The sequence below is a fragment of the Lissotriton helveticus genome, chromosome 11 (genome assembly GCF_964261635.1).
Source record: "Lissotriton helveticus chromosome 11, aLisHel1.1, whole genome shotgun sequence".
NCBI classification, from domain to species: domain Eukaryota; kingdom Metazoa; phylum Chordata; class Amphibia; order Caudata; family Salamandridae; genus Lissotriton; species Lissotriton helveticus.
This window is the reverse complement of record NC_136072.1, coordinates 155334322-155352920: the sequence shown is the minus strand read 5'-3', so window position 1 is coordinate 155352920 and position 18599 is coordinate 155334322. Positions and strand designations below refer to the sequence as shown.

General features: G+C 46.7%; 1 protein-coding gene across 1 annotated transcript in view; it reads right to left on the bottom strand.

Moving 5' to 3' along the window:
• Positions 1-670: 670 nt before the first annotated feature.
• Positions 671-18599, bottom strand: part of LOC144790753 (uncharacterized) — a 752701-nt gene continuing 734772 nt past the window's right edge. Inside the window, exons 29-32 of the mRNA XM_078665457.1 lie at positions 11095-11223; positions 6794-6922; positions 2691-2819; positions 671-816 (exon numbers count right to left, since the gene is read on the bottom strand). Of these exons, the coding sequence (XP_078521583.1) occupies positions 671-816; positions 2691-2819; positions 6794-6922; positions 11095-11223 (533 nt within the window). The remainder of the gene's footprint in view (positions 817-2690; positions 2820-6793; positions 6923-11094; positions 11224-18599) is intronic.

Genomic DNA, 18599 nt, shown 5'->3' with positions numbered 1-18599 from the left:
TACACATTGCCTCTGAGGTAAGACTGGTGGCGGATGTATGTCATTATAACGCATGCTTTTACCACGCATGCCTTTACAACACAGGTTTTACAGTGCAAGTTGTTACAACGACTTGCGTTGGGGGGCGCTGGATAGTGGAATAGTTTAATTTACTATTCCAACTCCAGTCCCCGTGGATAGTAGGGAAGGTTTTGGATAGAAAATTAAACTATTCCCTATCCTACATCGCCGTCCAGCGCAAGTCGTTGTAATGATTTGCGTTGTAAATCCTGCGTTGTAAAGGTACTGCGTGGTAAAAGTTGCGTCGTAAAGGATGTTTCCCGTGATGGCTCATGCCAAGCTACCAAGGAGGTGAACAGGGGTTATTTTAGCTGTGTGACCCCCTTACCCTAGACTAGAACGAGGGTCCCTACTTGGACAGGGTGAAAACCACTGCCACCTAGACACCACATTTCAGATATCTTCAATGGAGCCATACATATTTGATTTGTCTCACTCATATCAGGAAAATAAAACAATTATAAGTATTAAAGAAGGTATCAATATGAAGAATTATAGACCCTTGGAACAAGAATGTCAAGATGATGTCATTCAATTAAAAGATGATAGTGATTATTTTAGACTATACCATTTTTTCAATAAATTATATAGGACAAGTGTGCGGGTGACATCAGCATGTATATTTACCTTCTGTGCAAGTTGGTCCCATCCATTTAAATGGACATGTGCAACTTCCATTTTGGGGGCTGCAGTATGATTTCTTCGAACATTGACATCTCAGGGAGCAATTAGGACCATAATGATTGGATCCGCATTCTGTGAGTAAAACCACATCATAGTATTACTGAATTTGTGCAATAACCTAGCCACATTTATTGAGAATTCTATTAATACTTGGGGTTAACGTTCAAGTTAGAGGATTAAACTCACTTTCAATATGTCCATTAAAAATTATATTTACAAAAGCTATATCATGATATTCCTAACTAAGGGCCTCATTTATGAGGTTTTGCGCAGGGCAGCGCCACAAGGAATCTTGCTGTGCTGCCCTGCGTCAAAAGAAAAGGGCAGGAATGCACCATATCTAAGAGATACAGCACATTCCTGACCTTTTCCCCTATGCTAGAGCATAATGGGCTACCATGGGCCAACACAGGCACCCTTGGGCCAGGGTGCAAGGGTCCCTGCATTGCAGGGCTGATTGATTTTGTGCAGGAAGGGACATCTTTCTGCACAAAATCAATCAGTTAAGGCAATTTGCTTTTTCTGTGTGTGCTGCACAATGTAGCACACATAAAAAGAGGGAAAATGAGGCGAAATGAAAACATTTATATTTATTGCGCCTCCCTCATGCCACCCCTGTGTTTGAATCTGACACATTCCCAGGTTTACGATTCCTTGTAAATCTGGGAATGCTTCCCATTCCATGGGTGTTGCAGGGAACACCCACAGTAACACGTATGGAGCAACCCTTTCACGCAGTGTTCTGCATGAAAGGAGTACATATATAGAAGGCCATGAAAAGCCACATAAAGTGGTTTACCTTGGCCTTGAAAATATGAGGCACATTGCACCACCGGATCATCAAAAAAGTGATGTACCGGCATCTAGGGATGCACAGCCTCCACGGATCTGACAGATCTCATGGTGAGATCTGAATGGCTGCCAACAACTTCAAACAGAACGTGTTGGCAGCCATCTTGGTACTCGGGACTCAGCCCAAGTCCCCCCCAAAAAATGCTAAATAAACCAAAAGGGGGCGGGGTAGGAATACCCTGATCCCTTAGGCCTGGTAGGGATCCATCCTGGGGCAAAAAACTTATATTTTTCAATTTTACAACAAATTTGTAGAGGATCCGTGAATCCACAGTAAAAGATTGTTAAAATAAAGTGCCAGCTCCCGAGCTTGTTTTCTTTGTGCCCTCCGAGTGGGCCAGGTCCTGAGGGATTGTTTTAATTATGTAACTGTGGGGGGGGGGGGGGGGGGGCTTGTGTGGTGTCTCTCCCAAGGCTGATTTTGGCCCCAAGGACCCCATTCCCCAGGGCCCGGCTGATAACGAAAAAGGGGATGGGGACGGCACTGCCCCTATTCCTGGGACAATTTAAGCCCTAGGGACCCTATCACCTGGAGACCTGCCTGTAAATGTATTGGGAGGGGGGGGTACCTCTTTGTCAATGTCTGATGATGAGACATACGTTCCCATACCCAACAATTAGTGCACACTAATGGGAAGCACAAATTAGGCAAATGTTACTAATCATCTAAGAAAATAGACTGCTTCAATCAGCTAACTAAGTTATTCGGTCTGCCTATTCACAGTTTCTTGTCTCTTGACATATTTATAGAACCAAAAAACCTTTCTGTATGTACGCTTTATAACTATCCATCGTTCATTCATTTGGAGCCTCTACCTCCTGTCTTACTCAGTCCCTCCATCAATTTATTTTGGATCTTAGTCCCCTGCTTCCAAGCATATTCAGAAGTCTCCTAGACAGTAGTTGATATGAAACATAACTCTCAAAGATGGTTTAAAACTAAACATTAAACTCATATGTGTAGCACAGCGTGCTGGTGTTAACACTCTACCCAGGGATGGGGCCACTGTACATGATACATTTTAATGTAATAAACCGAAAATTGTTACCATTACATGCCTCATGCAACTCAAAAAGCAACATCACAATCTTACCAACTTCACATGTTTCTCCAGTCCACCCAGGTGGGCACAAACACTTTCCAGTTATGTGGTGACACTGAGCTGCCTTTTCACAGTTGCAGGAATTCTGACATTTGTCTCCAAACATTCCAAAATTGCATACTAATAAAAATGACAAATGTTCATTGATGACAAGTTCAGCTGAATGCTATTTCAGAAACAGTGTAAATAACATGGAGTGCAAATGAATTTAATTGGTATATTTACATGCTATCAATTGTCATTCACAGGTACCTGAGTCTGGATACATAATGGAATTATTCATAGTTTGAGGAACAGGGTACTCCACCACCAATGTGGTGTATACCTTCTACCAGACATGTATAAAGAGATGGGAGGAATGCTTGCACACAGTCTAAGTCACTGGCAATCTTTCTGGATGGCACTCCAAGCCATTGTTGTGCACCCTCTGTCACACTAGAGAGAGGCTCGCATCATGCAAATCAGTACTGACCTCGCTCTTCATGGAAAAATTACTCCTGAACTGCCAGGTAAGACCACCACCAGAAAGGAACACAAGTAATCCAAGACTAAATTCAGCCTTGTTAGATATCATCAGTGAGTGTTAGCTTTGATCCTGTTCCACAGTGTGAAAGGGACCCATGTCCCTTGGCCACTTAGGGCATTAAGTCAAACACACAAAAGGTGATGGAAGGAGTGCTTGCAGATAGGTTAAATCACTGGCAATTTTTCTGGGTTCCGTCCAGTACCTTGTCCTTCAAGCTCATAGAACCCTACTTTATTTAGATTCAGTGGAGCAGCCAAGTTTTCAGCAAGGGGGGCTCCTCTGGCTCTGCCAATGGAAACCTTTTACTAATGGACTAAATGACGATGGTTCTGAGTCTTTACCTAAAATGCCTCACACTGTCCGTCCTATTTTGAGCAGATTTTCAAACATATTTTCTCTGTTTGGGACCGCCAAGGAAAGCCTGGTGGCCCTGAGCAGAAAAATAAATACATGACCTCAACATCAACCAGCATGTCAGGGACCTTTAATTTGTTTTTCAAAATTAATCTCCTACTTTGGGAGTTTGTTTTCAAAAAAAGAAAAATGAAAAACAGAAGAGAGGAGATCTCTGCCAGCCTGGAAATTTAAAATTGGCATCCTGTAGTGTAGCTGAGCAAAGGAATATGCCCCTATGCTTCATAATGGAATGGAGTACAGCCTATTCAAGATTAAATGTGTGCCAAAGTGTGTTGGATGCAGGATCTCCTGCACGAATCGGGTTATCTTTCATATGACACACTCCAATATTACAGAAACAACTAAAATGCACCATCTGTTAAACCAAATTTATGGCTCATATTGTGCCCTAACACATTTGATTAAGGCAGATTGGAAACCATTTTGTCCTTTGACACACGTAGGGTCGAACAAACAGTGCTGCAGCCCTATGTGGACACTCTGCCTTACATGCCCAAGGTATCTTGGGTGCCATATACTAGGGCATATGAGTAAGATAGTCCTTGCCAATTGGGCGTAGCAAATTCAACATATATTTTGTAATGGGTCAGAACACTGGCTCTGAGGTCTGGACAGAAGGCCTCAGTGCCCTCTCAGAGTTGAAAACCTAGCTGCTAATAGAGCAAATGGGCGCTAAAAGAGGGGGGGAACCTGTAAAAACCAATTTCCTTACAAGTTCTATTAGCACCATCATCTAAATTATGCCCTTTCAGTAACAATCCATTCAACAAAACAATCTAAAATACCTTGCCCAACTTTTTAGTTAACAACCACAACTTTATTATAGCACAAACAGGTATACATTCAAATAATATTCTATTCTATTATAACTTTCTCTTAGGCACTGAAAGAACTGGAAGTAGGGCGCGGGAGATGGGGCGGAGCTGCATCACTTCCAAAATAGCCATACTGGAGTTCTGAAAGTGAATAAGCATTAAAGATAGCTGTAAACTTTGTTTTTATATTATCACATTTGCTGCACCTTCAAAATCAGAGTTCAAATGACAGGCCAATCTGAGTAATTACAGCTTATTTTTCCAACATGGAGATTGGTGTTTACTTTCCTTTATATGACTTCAAAGTGAGAGGATACCGTAAAGTTAACTATGTGGCAGTCTTTCAACTGTGAAAGAAAAGGGCAATGTTTTTTTCTAGCACGCAACAAAATGTAAACACCTATAAAAAAAATGTGCAAATATTTCAAAATAAATAAGGAGTTAGGAAAGCACAAATGGAGGTCTTTTTGTAATTCTACAGTGTGATTAAACACATATTTTAATAGGATCCAAATAATCAAGACACTTTACTTGGTGACGACCAAATGACAATATTATTTAGTGAACCCCGATTTCTACACATTAATGTTTGTGCACGATATAGTTTAAGCAATACGCTGCATGTCGGTGCAAATGTAGTGGTCATTTTAATTGAAAATGACCTGTAAATGACGGTGTGTCAATGTCTGTATATTTCGGTGTACTACCACACCATTAACCACTGAGGACCTCGAGAATGACTCCTAATCCCAAAACAGTGGAGAGGTCATTTCATATATGAAAGGAAAGTGGATTCATACACCCTATGCAGTGACCAAAACATAAATGGTATCCTCGCTTGGAAAAACACTATACTATGGAGACAAATGTACCTATACTCCCCAACACTTAAAGGTGGGGAAAGGAAAAACCTTTTTTATTTATAACCCTCACTCACACTAGTAGTGACATGCTTTATCATCAGGTTCACCCTGACTCCTAAAGGTCAGGGTGGGCTCAACCATATTCCAGGGAGCTATTTGAAGAAGTATTCGCTTTGGGGGGCTATATACTATTAGATATAAGAATTCCTCTTTCACCCCAAGGTATCCCTTTATTTGTGTGGTGAGAGGGAATGGTTAAAACTACGAATATGAGGGGCAATCAGGATATTGTGGTTCTATGACCGTAACCTAAAAAATGCCTACATGTTTCTGCCATACTCCATTGGCCTAAAAAGGTCCTGGGAATTCTTTAGGTTGAAGAGTTCCCCAGTGACACACTCCTGCAACTTCTGAAGATAGATGTATAGCATGCAAAAAATAAGCATGTGCATGGGATACAAAATAGGTGTACTTGTGTGTTTGAAGTACCTGTAAACAGAAAGCAAAAGGTATAGTACAATTTAATCCATATATACTTATAATTTGTAGGTAAATCTTATCTCCTTATGTTTTAAGTATTTTTGGTTTTAGAATTTTTTTGTCTTTGAATAGCGTCCTTATAATCTATGTTTATTCCTAACTGTCAATATTATTGCAAGGCTTGTTATACCATGCTTAATCTCATTTTAGCACATATACGATTTTTTGACTAGTCTTTTTTGTGGGTACATTTTAAGTACCTTGAATGAAGTGAGATTCACTCTCATACTCTTAATGTAAATTCAACATACAAACAAAAAGAGGTATTCCCTGGTCTTAGTATTTAGTGCTGCCCCAGCTTTGTAAATATTGGCCAGTGTCAAAAAGCAAATGGTGTTGCCGTGGAACACCCACTGCAACACCCATTATACGCCCCTTTCACACTAAGTGAAGCGTGAAAAGGGGCCTTATTTACAAGGCGACGTTAAGCCACATTAAGTGCCTTAACGCTGCTTTATAAATAAGGAGAAGGGGATAACTCCACCAGAACCTCGCTAAACATCACGTTCTGGTGGTGGTATCCTCTTGTACATATCCCCCTTTGTTTCCAGCACACTAGACTGCATCTAATCTCAAAAGATGTATGTGTATTGTATGCTTAACCTTGACACAGGAGATTACTATGGATTATTTTTTTGCCAGAAACCAGGCTACAGTGTGTTGGACCAAAATGTGTTTTGATTTGGACATGATGTAGCTTTGAACATCCAACAGCAATGACCACTATACTCCTATCTTTTGTGGTAGCAGATGTTATGAAAAATCATTAAATGGAATTCTTCATCTAAAATTTAAGCGACAGATTAGATAGACAGAACATCACATGAATGAGAAAAAAACAGTTAATTAAAGGTAGGCAATTTTTCTTAACTGAATAACATAGAAAGAGTCTAAATAACTCTACATAAAACATACTTGCTGCTCCAGACAAACCTTTTTCACAATGCCTGCCATGGTACCCTATACCACAGGTGCATTCTCCAGTCATTGCATTACAGCTTGCTCCATTCTTACAGTCGCATAAATGAGCGCAGTTTAGGCCATAAAATCCAGGAGGACAAGCTGTAAATGAAAATGGTCATTAGAATTTAGGTACAGCACTGGTTCACCATTTTTAAATATTCACAATTTGCAAACCTTAAAAGGCAGAGTCTCATGAGTTCTCCCATTGTAATGTGGTTGTATTATAGGAAGAGCCCCAAGGGTGCAGTGGAGGCTTGTCCTCATTTTTTACACCCTAACACTGATGCAAACCCAAGGAGCTGGTCCCACAGAGGAAATGTCTTTGCCACTGCACCCATGCCATATTACAGATATGGGCATGAAGGCAAACAGGCCACAGGGAGGCCCACTGATTGTGTACCACATATGATGTAGCACACAATCAGTGCACCCCCAAATGGCATCCATGGTATGGATCATGAAGATGTAGGGTCCTAAACCAAGGGGCAGATTTATAAACCTCTTGCGACATCTTTACAACACCGTTGCGTCACTTCTGTGATGCAGCGGCGTCATAAACAATGCACCCCTATGCAACAGATTTACAATGTGACGCATCTCGTGAGATGCGTCACGTTGTAAAGCCCTGCGCTACATTATACCTGCGTCAGGTATAATGTATGCAGGGTGGGCGTTCCATCACAAGGAAGCCCCGTAAAAGTGACGCAGTGTAATCTGCAAGATTTCAATGAGTCACTCTTACCTCCCCCCTGCGTCAAAACTTTATGCCTGCTTGAAGTAGGCGTAAGGAGTGACACATCATGCTAGGTATAGGGAGCTCCTGAGTACTACTGGAGTTGCGTCGCGCTTGCGACACGACTCCAGCAATGCGCTGCCCTTACGACATAAGATGCGACACGCATCTGACTATCCTTGCTCCATGGTGCATCGCTTTGTAAATGCGACGCATCTGTGGTGGCGCAATGGTATTCCTGCATGTTGCATCTTTACTGGCGCATCCCTGCTAATAAGCAGGGATGCGCCAGTCCTTGTAAATCTTCCCCCAAATGTCTAACCACAGGCATGAGCAGTCAGACAGCACTGACCTGTGAGGGAATCCATGACCCCTACTCAATGTGATGCTGGATTCAGTGTGCCACTGTTCCCAGTGCAGGAGTGAGTTTGTACCTGCACTAAGGACAGCACATTGTTTATACAATACAGATCAATGTCCCTGGGTGTGACTGTTGCAGGCAGGGACAGTGTGCCATGTGACGTAATATGGCCCCTATCTGGCAATACACCTTTTTAACATAGCGATTAATTAATTGATACTTAGTTGAGTACGAAATCATGTACATTAGTAGAATAGCACCAGAAATTGATGTTGGTAGATCAGTCTATGGCATGGATACTCACAAACTTTCTCTTGGGGGCCAAATTTACAGTGTGGTTTGTGTCGGAGGGCCGCACCGGTGGGGGCGGGGTCAGTGGGGGAGGGGGGAGAGGCTAGAGCAACAACAAAAAACTCTGACCATGAGGTTGAATACAGGTCCCTGCAGCGGACGCCTTCGTCCACTGATCCACCAGACCCGGCATACACACATCTCTCTCTCTCTCTCTCTCTCTCTCTCTCTCTCTCTCTCTCTCTCTCTCTCTCTCTCTCTCTCTCTCTCACTCTCTCTCTCTCTCTCTCTCTCTCTCTCACTCCCTCTCTCTCTCTCTCTCTCTCCCTCTCCCTCTCCCTCTCTCTCTCCCTCTCCCTCTCTCTCTCTCTCTGTCTGTATCCTTCCCGCTCTCTATCTCTTTCTCTACCTCTCTCTCCCTCTGTCTCCCACTGTCTCACTCACTCAGACTGTCTCACTCCTTCTCACTCCATCTCACTCCCTCTCTCCCTCTCTCTCTCCCTGTCTCCCTCTGTCTCCCTCTCTCTGATTGTTTCACTTCCTCTCAGTCTCTGTCTCCCTCTCTTTCTGTCTCCCTCTCTATCTCTCTCTGTCTCCCTCTCTCTCCTTCCCTCTCCCTCACTCTGTCTCCCTCTGCCTGTCACCCTCTCCCTCCCTCTGTCTCCCTCACTCTGTCTCCCTCTGCCTGTCACCCTCTCCCTCCCTCTCCCTCCCTCTGTCTCCCTCTGCCCTCTGTCTGTCTCCCTCTGTCTGTCTCCCTCTGTCTCCCTCTGTATGTCTCCCTCCCTCTGTCTCCCTCCCTCTGTCTCCCTCCCTCTGTCTCCCTCCCTCTGTCTCCCTCTGTCTGTCTCACTCCCTCTGACTGTCACCCTCTGTCTCCCTCTGTATTTCTCCCTCCCTCTGTCTCCCTCCCTCTCTCTGTCTCCCTCTCTCTGTCTCCCTCTCTCTGTCTCCCTCCCTCTCTCTGTCTCCCTCCCTCTGTCTCCCTCCCTCTCTCTGTCTCCCTCTGCCTGTCACCCTCTCCCTCCCTCTGTCTCCCTCCCTCTGTCTCCCTCTGCCCTCTGTCTGTCTCCCTCTGTCTGTCTCCCTCTGTCTCCCTCTGTATCTCTCCCGCCCTCTGTCTCCCTCCCTCTCTCTGTCTCCCTTTCCCTGACTCTCTTTCTCTGTCTCCCTCTCTCTGTCTCCCTGCCAGAAGAACTGTCCTGCTGCTTGAAGGACTGCATTGCTGTCTGTAGAAGGAATATTAACCGCGCTTGCCTCGGCCCCAGCAACGCAGAGTGACTCCAAGTATCTCTTAGCTAACCACCTGTTTGAGCTACAGGGACACAAAAAGCTTCCGGAGACCTGCCCAGCAACTGCCCAGCTGACCATCACTAACTGAACCTGTCTTAGCCCTGATGCTGGCCTCTGCTGGGGTGAGTCCAGATTAGCAAGACGTGTCATTTTGTTCTTTTTGGTGTCATTTTAGTTATTAAAAATTACTCTATTTTTTTCTAGATTTGTATGAGATTTGTAGTGTGTTTTTACTTTCTACTGTTCGAGTGCTGCATAAATACTTTACACCTTGACTCTGAGTTAAGCCTGACTGTGTTGCTAAGCTACAAGAGGGTTAAGTACAGGTTAATGTCTGGAGAAGTGTGGCTCACTGGTTAGAGGCGGCAGATCCGTAAGCAGAGAACGGCCTGGGACCAGGGTTCGATTCCCGACGCGGCAGGGTCGTGGACCAGGGTCAGCGGACTCGATAATTCTCGCCTCGGTGCCTACTCTAGTCAGAAACCACACTCGGCAACTCTGGGCATCAGCTTGCCTCATCTTCACAACGGCCCCCCCAGACCGCCGGGGATGCTTGGTCGCACCTTAGAGATACCCATCAGGGACCATCTCTCAGGGTGAGCCAGGATGGGTTCCCCAGCGGTCGAAGCGTGGAGATACTCCTCCGGGAGTCGATTCCTAGCGCTATATAAACCCACAATTAAATTAAATTAAATTAAATGTAGTGGCTTTTGTGGTTCAGAAGGACTGTTTAATATTTGAGTGGTGCTTCCAGCCCTCTCAATTAATAAACAGGGTTTTGTTAGCCAACCACTTAATTTGAGTTGTGCTTCTTTGATCCTAAAGTACTTTAGTTCATTTTAACAGTCAACATGCCAATCATGCCCAAGGTAGCCTCAGATCGTTTTATAGGAACAATCAATTCAGGGTTGTTGAAGAATCTTGTATAAGAAATAAAAGTAGTACCCTGAATGCAATAGAAGGATATAAGCTGTCCATTCAAGAGGATGATAAAGAAGCTGTGATCTTGAGAAAGGCAGACACACAAAGAGGATGGAGAGAAGCAAGCCATTTTAATTGACAAGAAAGCCAACCAATGGTAATCAGTAGACTGGCCCAAAGAACACTGTGATTATTGATACTGGCCACCCTAAGCTGTCTGTGAGTGAGACCAAAAAATACATGCTGAAATATTGTGAATCACAGGCAAATAATGCCTTCTAGTACTTCTTGTGAACTTAATAAATTACTCAGAATTCAGGCCCACTTCCTGTGATAAAGATTTAAAAAATGGAGAAGTAAGCCCTTTTTTGTATGTCATACACACCGTGCGCATTTTTCCCAAATCCACGTGTGAGTATCTACTGCAACCCAGATTTTTGCTTTGCATTCTGGGACTTATAGCGCTGTTATATAGGGGGATGAAGAGGAGTACAAGTTCCAGATTGCAAAGCGAAAGACCATGGGCTGAGTGAGCACCTCATACATGGCTATCAGAAACATGAGAGCTCTACATACAAAAGAATACATAAGGGGTAAGGGGAATTATAGTCCAACAATGCTATTCCTGGGTTCAGGTGACATTTAGAAACCTCTTCTAGGCCTTAAGCTTACTGTGTTCGCAGGAGTGTCCATAGTACCCCTCTGGACAACTGCAGCAGCCAGTAACTCTGTCACAGGTCCCATTGTTTAGACAGGAGCACAGTCGATGGCAATTAGCTCCATAGTGGCCAGGGTCACACTCTGCAAGTACAGAAATGGCATTTGTTAATCCATCTTTTGGTGAAACATTTAGATTAAACATGAGAATCTTCATAGACAAATAACAAAGGCCCTGATTTAGGGTTGGATGGGAGCGGACTGAGAATCCTCTAGATCTTGAGGAAGTGCTACATTCACAGGTGACTTCATTGCTGTAATTCTATGGCAGGACCGGAGGCTTCGGATTATGCCTTCTTTCTCCGCTTTATTTTTTACTGCAGTGTTATAAAACAACAACAAAACCACATTTCCCATGAACACTTGGGAAAGGAAAGAAAGTCTGTCAACATGAGTCCTTTTTCTCTGACTTATTTCAAAAAGGGGGTGGTGATGGACAGAGTATCTGAGTTAATCAGAACACTCCTACCCAGTCAACAGATCAGGGCTTGATCCATCACCGTTTTTTAGCTCACTGCACCATCCCAGTTCAGAACCCGGCTATATGCAAATTAGTCTGTCCCTGGCCCAGTGTATCATGGGAACAGGGCAGACCAAACTACCAAGCCAATTCTCCACCACCCCTTTTCTGAATCATTTTGTCCACCATAAGCGTGGAAGGGTATACTCAGATGTGAGTCCCTTGCTCATTGCACCATCAGGATTCAAGCAAGCCGGGCCGACGAGGCTGAAATGCCAGAAACCGGTCCCCGGTAGCTTGTTTCCTTCCCAGTATAAGAATTGGCTTGGTAGTTTGGTTTGCCCTGTTCCCATCATGCACTGGGACAGGAACAGACTAATTTGCATATAGCCGGGTTCTGAGCTGGGATGGTGCAGTGAGCTAAAAAACGGTGATGGATCAAGCCCTGATCTTTGGACTGGGTAAGAGTGGTCTGCTTAATTCAGGCACTCTGTTCATCACCACCCCCTTTTCTGAATCATTTTGTCCACCATAAGCGTGGAAGGGTATACTCAGATGTGAGTCCCTTGCTCATTGCACCATCAGGATTCAAGCAAGCCGGGCCGACGAGGCTGAAATGCCAGAAACCATTCACTGGTAGCTTGTTTCCTTCCCAGTATAAGAATTGGCTTGGTAGTTTGGTTTGCCCTGTTCCCATCATGCACTGGGACAGGAACAGACTAATTTGCATATAGCCAAGTTCTGAGCTGGGATGGTGCAGTGAGCTAAAAAACGGTGATGGATCAAGCCCTGATCTTTGGACTGGGTAAGAGTGGTCTGCTTAATTCAGGCACTCTGTTCATCACCACCCCCTTTTCTGAATCATTTTGTCCACCATAAGAGTGGAAGGGTATACTCAGATGTGAGTCCCTTGCTCATTGCACCATCAGGATTCAAGCAAGCCGGGCCGACGAGGCTGAAATGCCAGAAACCGGTCCCCGGTAGATTGTTTCCTTCCCAGTATAAGAATTGGCTTGGTAGTTTGGTTTGCCCTGTTCCCATCATGCACTGGGACAGGAACAGACTAATTTGCATATAGCCAAGTTCTGAGCTGGGATGGTGCAGTGAGCTAAAAAACGGTGATGGATCAAGCCCTGATCTTTGAACTGGGTAAGAGTGGTCTGCTTAATTCAGGCACTCTGTTCATCACCACCCCCTTTTCTGAATCATTTTGTCCACCATAAGCGTGGAAGGGTATACTCAGATGTGAGTCCCTTGCTCATTGCACCATCAGGATTCAAGCAAGCCGGGCCGACGAGGCTGAAATGCCAGAAACCGGTCCCCGGTAGCTTGTTTCCTTCCCAGTACAAGAATTCGCTTGGTAGTTTGGTTTGTCCTGTTCCCATCATGCACTGGGACAGGAACAGACTAATTTGCATATAGCCAAGTTCTGAGCTGGGATGGTGCAGTGAGTAAAAAACGGTGATGGATCAAGCCCTGATCTTTGGACTGGGTAAGAGTGGTCTGCTTAATTCAGGCACTCTGTTCATCACCACCCCCTTTTCTGAATCATTTTGTCCACCATAAGCGTGGAAGGGTATACTCAGATGTGAGTCCCTTGCTCATTGCACCATCAGGATTCAAGCATGCCGGGCCGACGAGGCTGAAATGCCAGAAACCGGTCCCCGGTAGCTTGTTTCCTTCCCAGTATAAGAATTGGCTTGGTAGTTTGGTTTGCCCTGTTCCCATCATGCACTGGGACAGGAACAGACTAATTTGCATATAGCCAAGTTCTGAGCTGGGATGGTGCAGTGAGCTAAAAAACGGTGATGGATCAAGCCCTGATCTTTGGACTGGGTAAGAGTGGTCTGCTTAATTCAGGCACTCTGTTCATCACCACCCCCTTTTCTGAATCATTTTGTCCACCATAAGCGTGGAAGGGTATACTCAGATGTGAGTCCCTTGCTCATTGCACCATCAGGATTCAAGCAAGCCGGGCCGACGAGGCTGAAATGCCAGAAACCGGTCCCCGGTAGCTTGTTTCCTTCCCAGTACAAGAATTCGCTTGGTAGTTTGGTTTGCCCTGTTCCCATCATGCACTGGGACAGGAACAGACTAATTTGCATATAGCCAAGTTCTGAGCTGGGATGGTGCAGTGAGTAAAAAACGGTGATGGATCAAGCCCTGATCTTTGGACTGGGTAAGAGTGGTCTGCTTAATTCAGGCACTCTGTTCATCACCACCCCCTTTTCTGAATCATTTTGTCCACCATAAGCGTGGAAGGGTATACTCAGATGTGAGTCCCTTGCTCATTGCACCATCAGGATTCAAGCATGCCGGGCCGACGAGGCTGAAATGCCAGAAACCGGTTCCCGGTAGCTTGTTTCCTTCCCAGTATAAGAATTGGCTTGGTAGTTTGGTTTGCCCTGTTCCCATCATGCACTGGGACAGGAACAGACTAATTTGCATATAGCCAAGTTCTGAGCTGGGATGGTGCAGTGAGCTAAAAAACTGTGATGGATCAAGCCCTGATCTTTGGACTGGGTAAGAGTGGTCTGCTTAATTCAGGCACTCTGTTCATCACCACCCCCTTTTCTGAATCATTTTGTCCACCATAAGCGTGGAAGGGTATACTCAGATGTGAGTCCCTTGCTCATTGCACCATCAGGATTCAAGCAAGCCGGGCCGACGAGGCTGAAATGTCAGAAACCAGTCCCCGGTAGCTTGTTTCCTTCCCAGTATAAGAATTGGCTTGGTAGTTTGGTTTGCCCTGTTCCCATCATGCACTGGGACAGGAACAGACTAATTTGCATATAGCCAAGTTCTGAGCTGGGATGGTGCAGTGAGCTAAAAAACGGTGATGGATCAAGCCCTGATCTTTGGACTGGGTAAGAGTGGTCTGCTTAATTCAGGCACTCTGTTCATCACCACCCCCTTTTCTGAATCATTTTGTCCACCATAAGCGTGGAAGGGTATACTCAGATGTGAGTCCCTTGCTCATTGCACCATCAGGATTCAAGCAAGCCGGGCCGACGAGGCTGAAATGCCAGAAACCGGTCCCCGGTAGCTTGTTTCCTTCCCAGTATAAGAATTGGCTTGGTAGTTTGGTTTGCCCTGTTCCCATCATGCACTGGGACAGGAACAGACTAATTTGCATATAGCCAAGTTCTGAGCTGGGATGGTGCAGTGAGCTAAAAAACGGTGATGGATCAAGCCCTGATCTTTGCACTGGGTAAGAGTGGTCTGCTTAATTCAGGCACTATGTTCATCACCACCCCCTTTTCTGAACCTTTTTCTCTGACGGCACTGCAGCCAGCCCTGATAGTTCTTCCACGGTGTTTCCTCATCCTCTTTCTTCGATGCTCAGCAGCAAGTTAAGTCGCTTTTTCTTCATCTCCTGGGCTGGGTTAGTGTTTATTATGATGTCTGTTTAACGCTTGACTGTCGCGGGTGATATTTCTGTTTTTGGCAGATTCTCTTAAATGGCGGGACGCTGCAGGCGTACCTGACGTGATTTGTGCCCAGTAGTTGGTGCGGTGTGGTCCTCCAGCCGCTAGGGGGCGGACTCTCCTCTCTGTGGGCAACGCGAGTTTGAAGCTCAAAAAATCAGAGTTTTCTGGCTGGCGCTGCTCGCTCGAGGTCGCCTGTCCCCTGCCACCCGGTTTTACGCCCTTGAGGGTCTGTAATTCTACCTTTTTTCAACTTGAACGCCCTCTGGGGTCAGTAGTGTGTTTTTCTTTTACACCCTGTGGGGTCATAATTTGGCACTGTGTGGTGTGGTGCGCAGGGACACTGTCCCGGGTGGCTTGCCCTGGGATAAGGATGGGCGGGTGTGTCCCTAAGTCTCTGCCCATTTATTGTGTACCTCTGGCCACCCACATTCGCCTGGGCTCCCTCGCAGCTCCATATCTGTGCCTAGTCAGGGCCACATATATATATATCTTGTGCTACTGCTCACAGGCTGCCTGGCGCGTCTGGACCCTGTGGAGCCTACTGTAACTCAGCATGCAGGGGGAACAAGATCACTACCAGGAGGAGGACCCACTGAGCTACCTCCACTGGAATGATGATTTTTACCAGGCGTTGGACAATTCTATCTACAGGGCTGTAAATCAGGCCATTGGGCCCGTGGAGCAAAGTCTATCAGCGGGAATGGAGTAGGCATACGAAAAATTAGCAGCCCTCATTCCCACTACCCCTGCCCCACCTCCGGTTCCTACTTCCTCTCCTCCCCCTGGCAAAAAGCCTTGCATTGAGCGGGTTGATGTAGAGGCCTTTGCGCATTTTAAGAGCGCGTTTGTGGCTCAGCCGCCTTCTCATCGCAACCGCCAGCTCCTACAGGGGGCCTCCCTCCGACTCCCAGGCCCAGAACTCCGGACACCCTTGATGACGGAGACTCTCCAGATACGGACAAGGAAGCATGCTCCTCTAGGTCCTAGGCCCGGCCCGACCCATCAGGGCCTTCGGACATGCTGGACCCAGGTGATATAGTCCACCCGAGGTCCTCAGACAGGGTTCCCGGGGATAAGGTGGCCTAAAATGTGGCGGCACGTCTACGTAAGCCCATAGATAAGGATGCCTGCAGCCGCCTTCGGGCGGACTGTCCCCAGCCTACTCTGGAAGGGAAGGTCACTCTCATGCCCGAGATAGACCAGAAAATGGTGATATTTCTGGCCAAGTTCGTAAGCGAACCAAAAAAGGGTATAGACCATTCCTGGCGCGCCTGTCAGGACAAGATGCTCAATGCAGTAGGGCCAGACATAAAGATCTTAGACATGGCTGAGGAGGCCAAGGTGTCGGGTGACATGATTTCCCCGGAGGTTCTGTCCAATTGGGTGCAACACGCAATAGTCTTCATTGGGAATGCGAACTGCGCACTTTCCACGGAGAGAAGAAGGTCACTCCTGACGAAGGTGGATCCTAAGCTGGGGGATCTCGCCTCTTCCGAGGCTGGAGCAGTGGCCCAGGGGTGGTTGTTCGGTGATCCCTTCATCAAGGAGGTGGGGAAGTTTGTCGCTACTTTCACCTCCCTTGACAGGGCGCAAGCCAACATCCGAAAGGTGTTCACCCCTCGGGTTTTCATCAGGGCCGGACGTGGCAGGAGCCGCTCGTTCGGTTGCTTCAACAGCTCCGACCGTTGGCGAGGCTCTGGCCGGGTCAAGTCCAGGACAACGCCTGATTTAATAACTTCTACCCAACAAGAGCCAAGAAGTTCCATGTCCCTGGCCACCAAAGAGGACAGCAACGAGGTTCAGGAAGAGATGAGTGTGCTGCCTTCGCCGAGCTTGCAGGTGGGTGGGGGGGTGCTTGGCACAGTTCTTCCCAGCTTGGGTTTCCCTCACCAGCAATGCGTGGGTGCTGCAGACGTTCCAGCGCTTCCATCTGGAGTTCCATGGCCGTCCTTGTCAGCTTCATCGCCCCCGCCCCATTTCCTTTTCACAGCGCGACACTGAGTTGGTGCGCGAGGGGGTTTGCGCCCTCCTCCAAAAAGGGGCGATTTGCTTTTCAGCCTAGCATCCAAGAGTTTTTGTCAGCAATCTCTTCGGTGGCAGACACCTTGTTATCAACTTGAAGGAGTTCAAGGAGTGGCTGGTTTACCGCCACTTCAAGATGGAGGGCATTCACCTCCTCCGGGACGTCTTGAGACCAAATGATTGGATGGTCAGGCTAGACTTGAACGACGCATACCTTATTGTGCCTATATTCCCCCCCTTTTGCAGTTCAGGTGGGAAGGTCAGGTTTACAAATTCACCACACTCCCTTTCGGTCTATCCTCCGTGCCGTGGTGCTTCACGAAAGTCCTTCGGCCGGTGGTGGAGTTCCTCAGGGCGAGGGGAGTGAGAATGATCGTCTACTTGGACGACATGGTGTTTTTGGACCAATGTCCCCGGATGTTGTCAGCCCAGTTGCAGACCGCAGTCAACCTCCTTCAGGGTCTGGGTTTCATTATCAACGAAAAGAAGTCCCTGCTGGTTCCCGTTCAGTATGCAACATTTTTGGGTTTCAACATCGACTCGGTTGCATCCACTCTGAGTATTCCTACTAGGAAGATGGCGAAGATCAGACATGAGTTACGTCAGACTTTGGCGAAGAGGCAAATCTCTTTGCGCCATCTGGCGCGCCAGGTGGGGTTGCTCGCTTCTTCCATCCAGGTGATTTTTCCGGGTCCCTTGCATTACCGGGCCATGCAGCGCCTGAAGGCCTATCACCTCAGACGGGGGCTGACATATTCTCAGTTGATCCCCTATCGGAAAAAGTATGGGACGAAATGAGGTGGTGGCTCATGCACATGGAAGCCTGGAATGACCGTGATATTCGGGTCCACCCCAGATATTATTATCGAGTCCGACGCCAGTCACTCAGGGTGGGGTGCCCGCTGCGGGGAGTTTCCCACCGATGGCACCTGGTCCACTCAAGAGCAGTCATTACACATCAACTGCTTGCAGTTACTGGCGGGCTCCTTCGTGGTACAGTGCTGGACAAAGGACAGATTGCAGTTGTGTGTCCTACTCAGGATGGACAACGTTTCAGCGGTCCGGTACATCAATCATCTTGGTGGGATTAGGTCCAAGATGTTGGCGAACCTTGCCAGGGATTTCTGGCATTTTTGCCTCGACAACCAGATTTCGGTTACGGCAGAGTACTTGCCGGGGCAGGAGAACGAGGTAGCTGATTGGCACTCCCGCCATCTTCTGGATGCCAGTGTGTGGAAGCTGGACCTCCAGATCTTTGCCTGCCTGTCGGGGATATGGGGTTCGTTCTCGGTGGACCTGTTTGCGTCGAGAATAGATCATCAACTACCGAGATTTCTCAGTTGGGGGCCAGATTCTCTAGCGGAGGCAACAGATGCGTTCCTCAAGGACTGGCAGGGGTAGCAGGGCTATGCCTTCCCCCATTCTCTATGATCACGAGGGTATCGGCACTCCTGTATCGCCAACATGCGGAGGTGGTGTTGATCACCCCGCTGTGGAGGTCTCAAGTTTGGTTTCCAGTTCTACTGGAACTTTCCTGGGAATTTCCA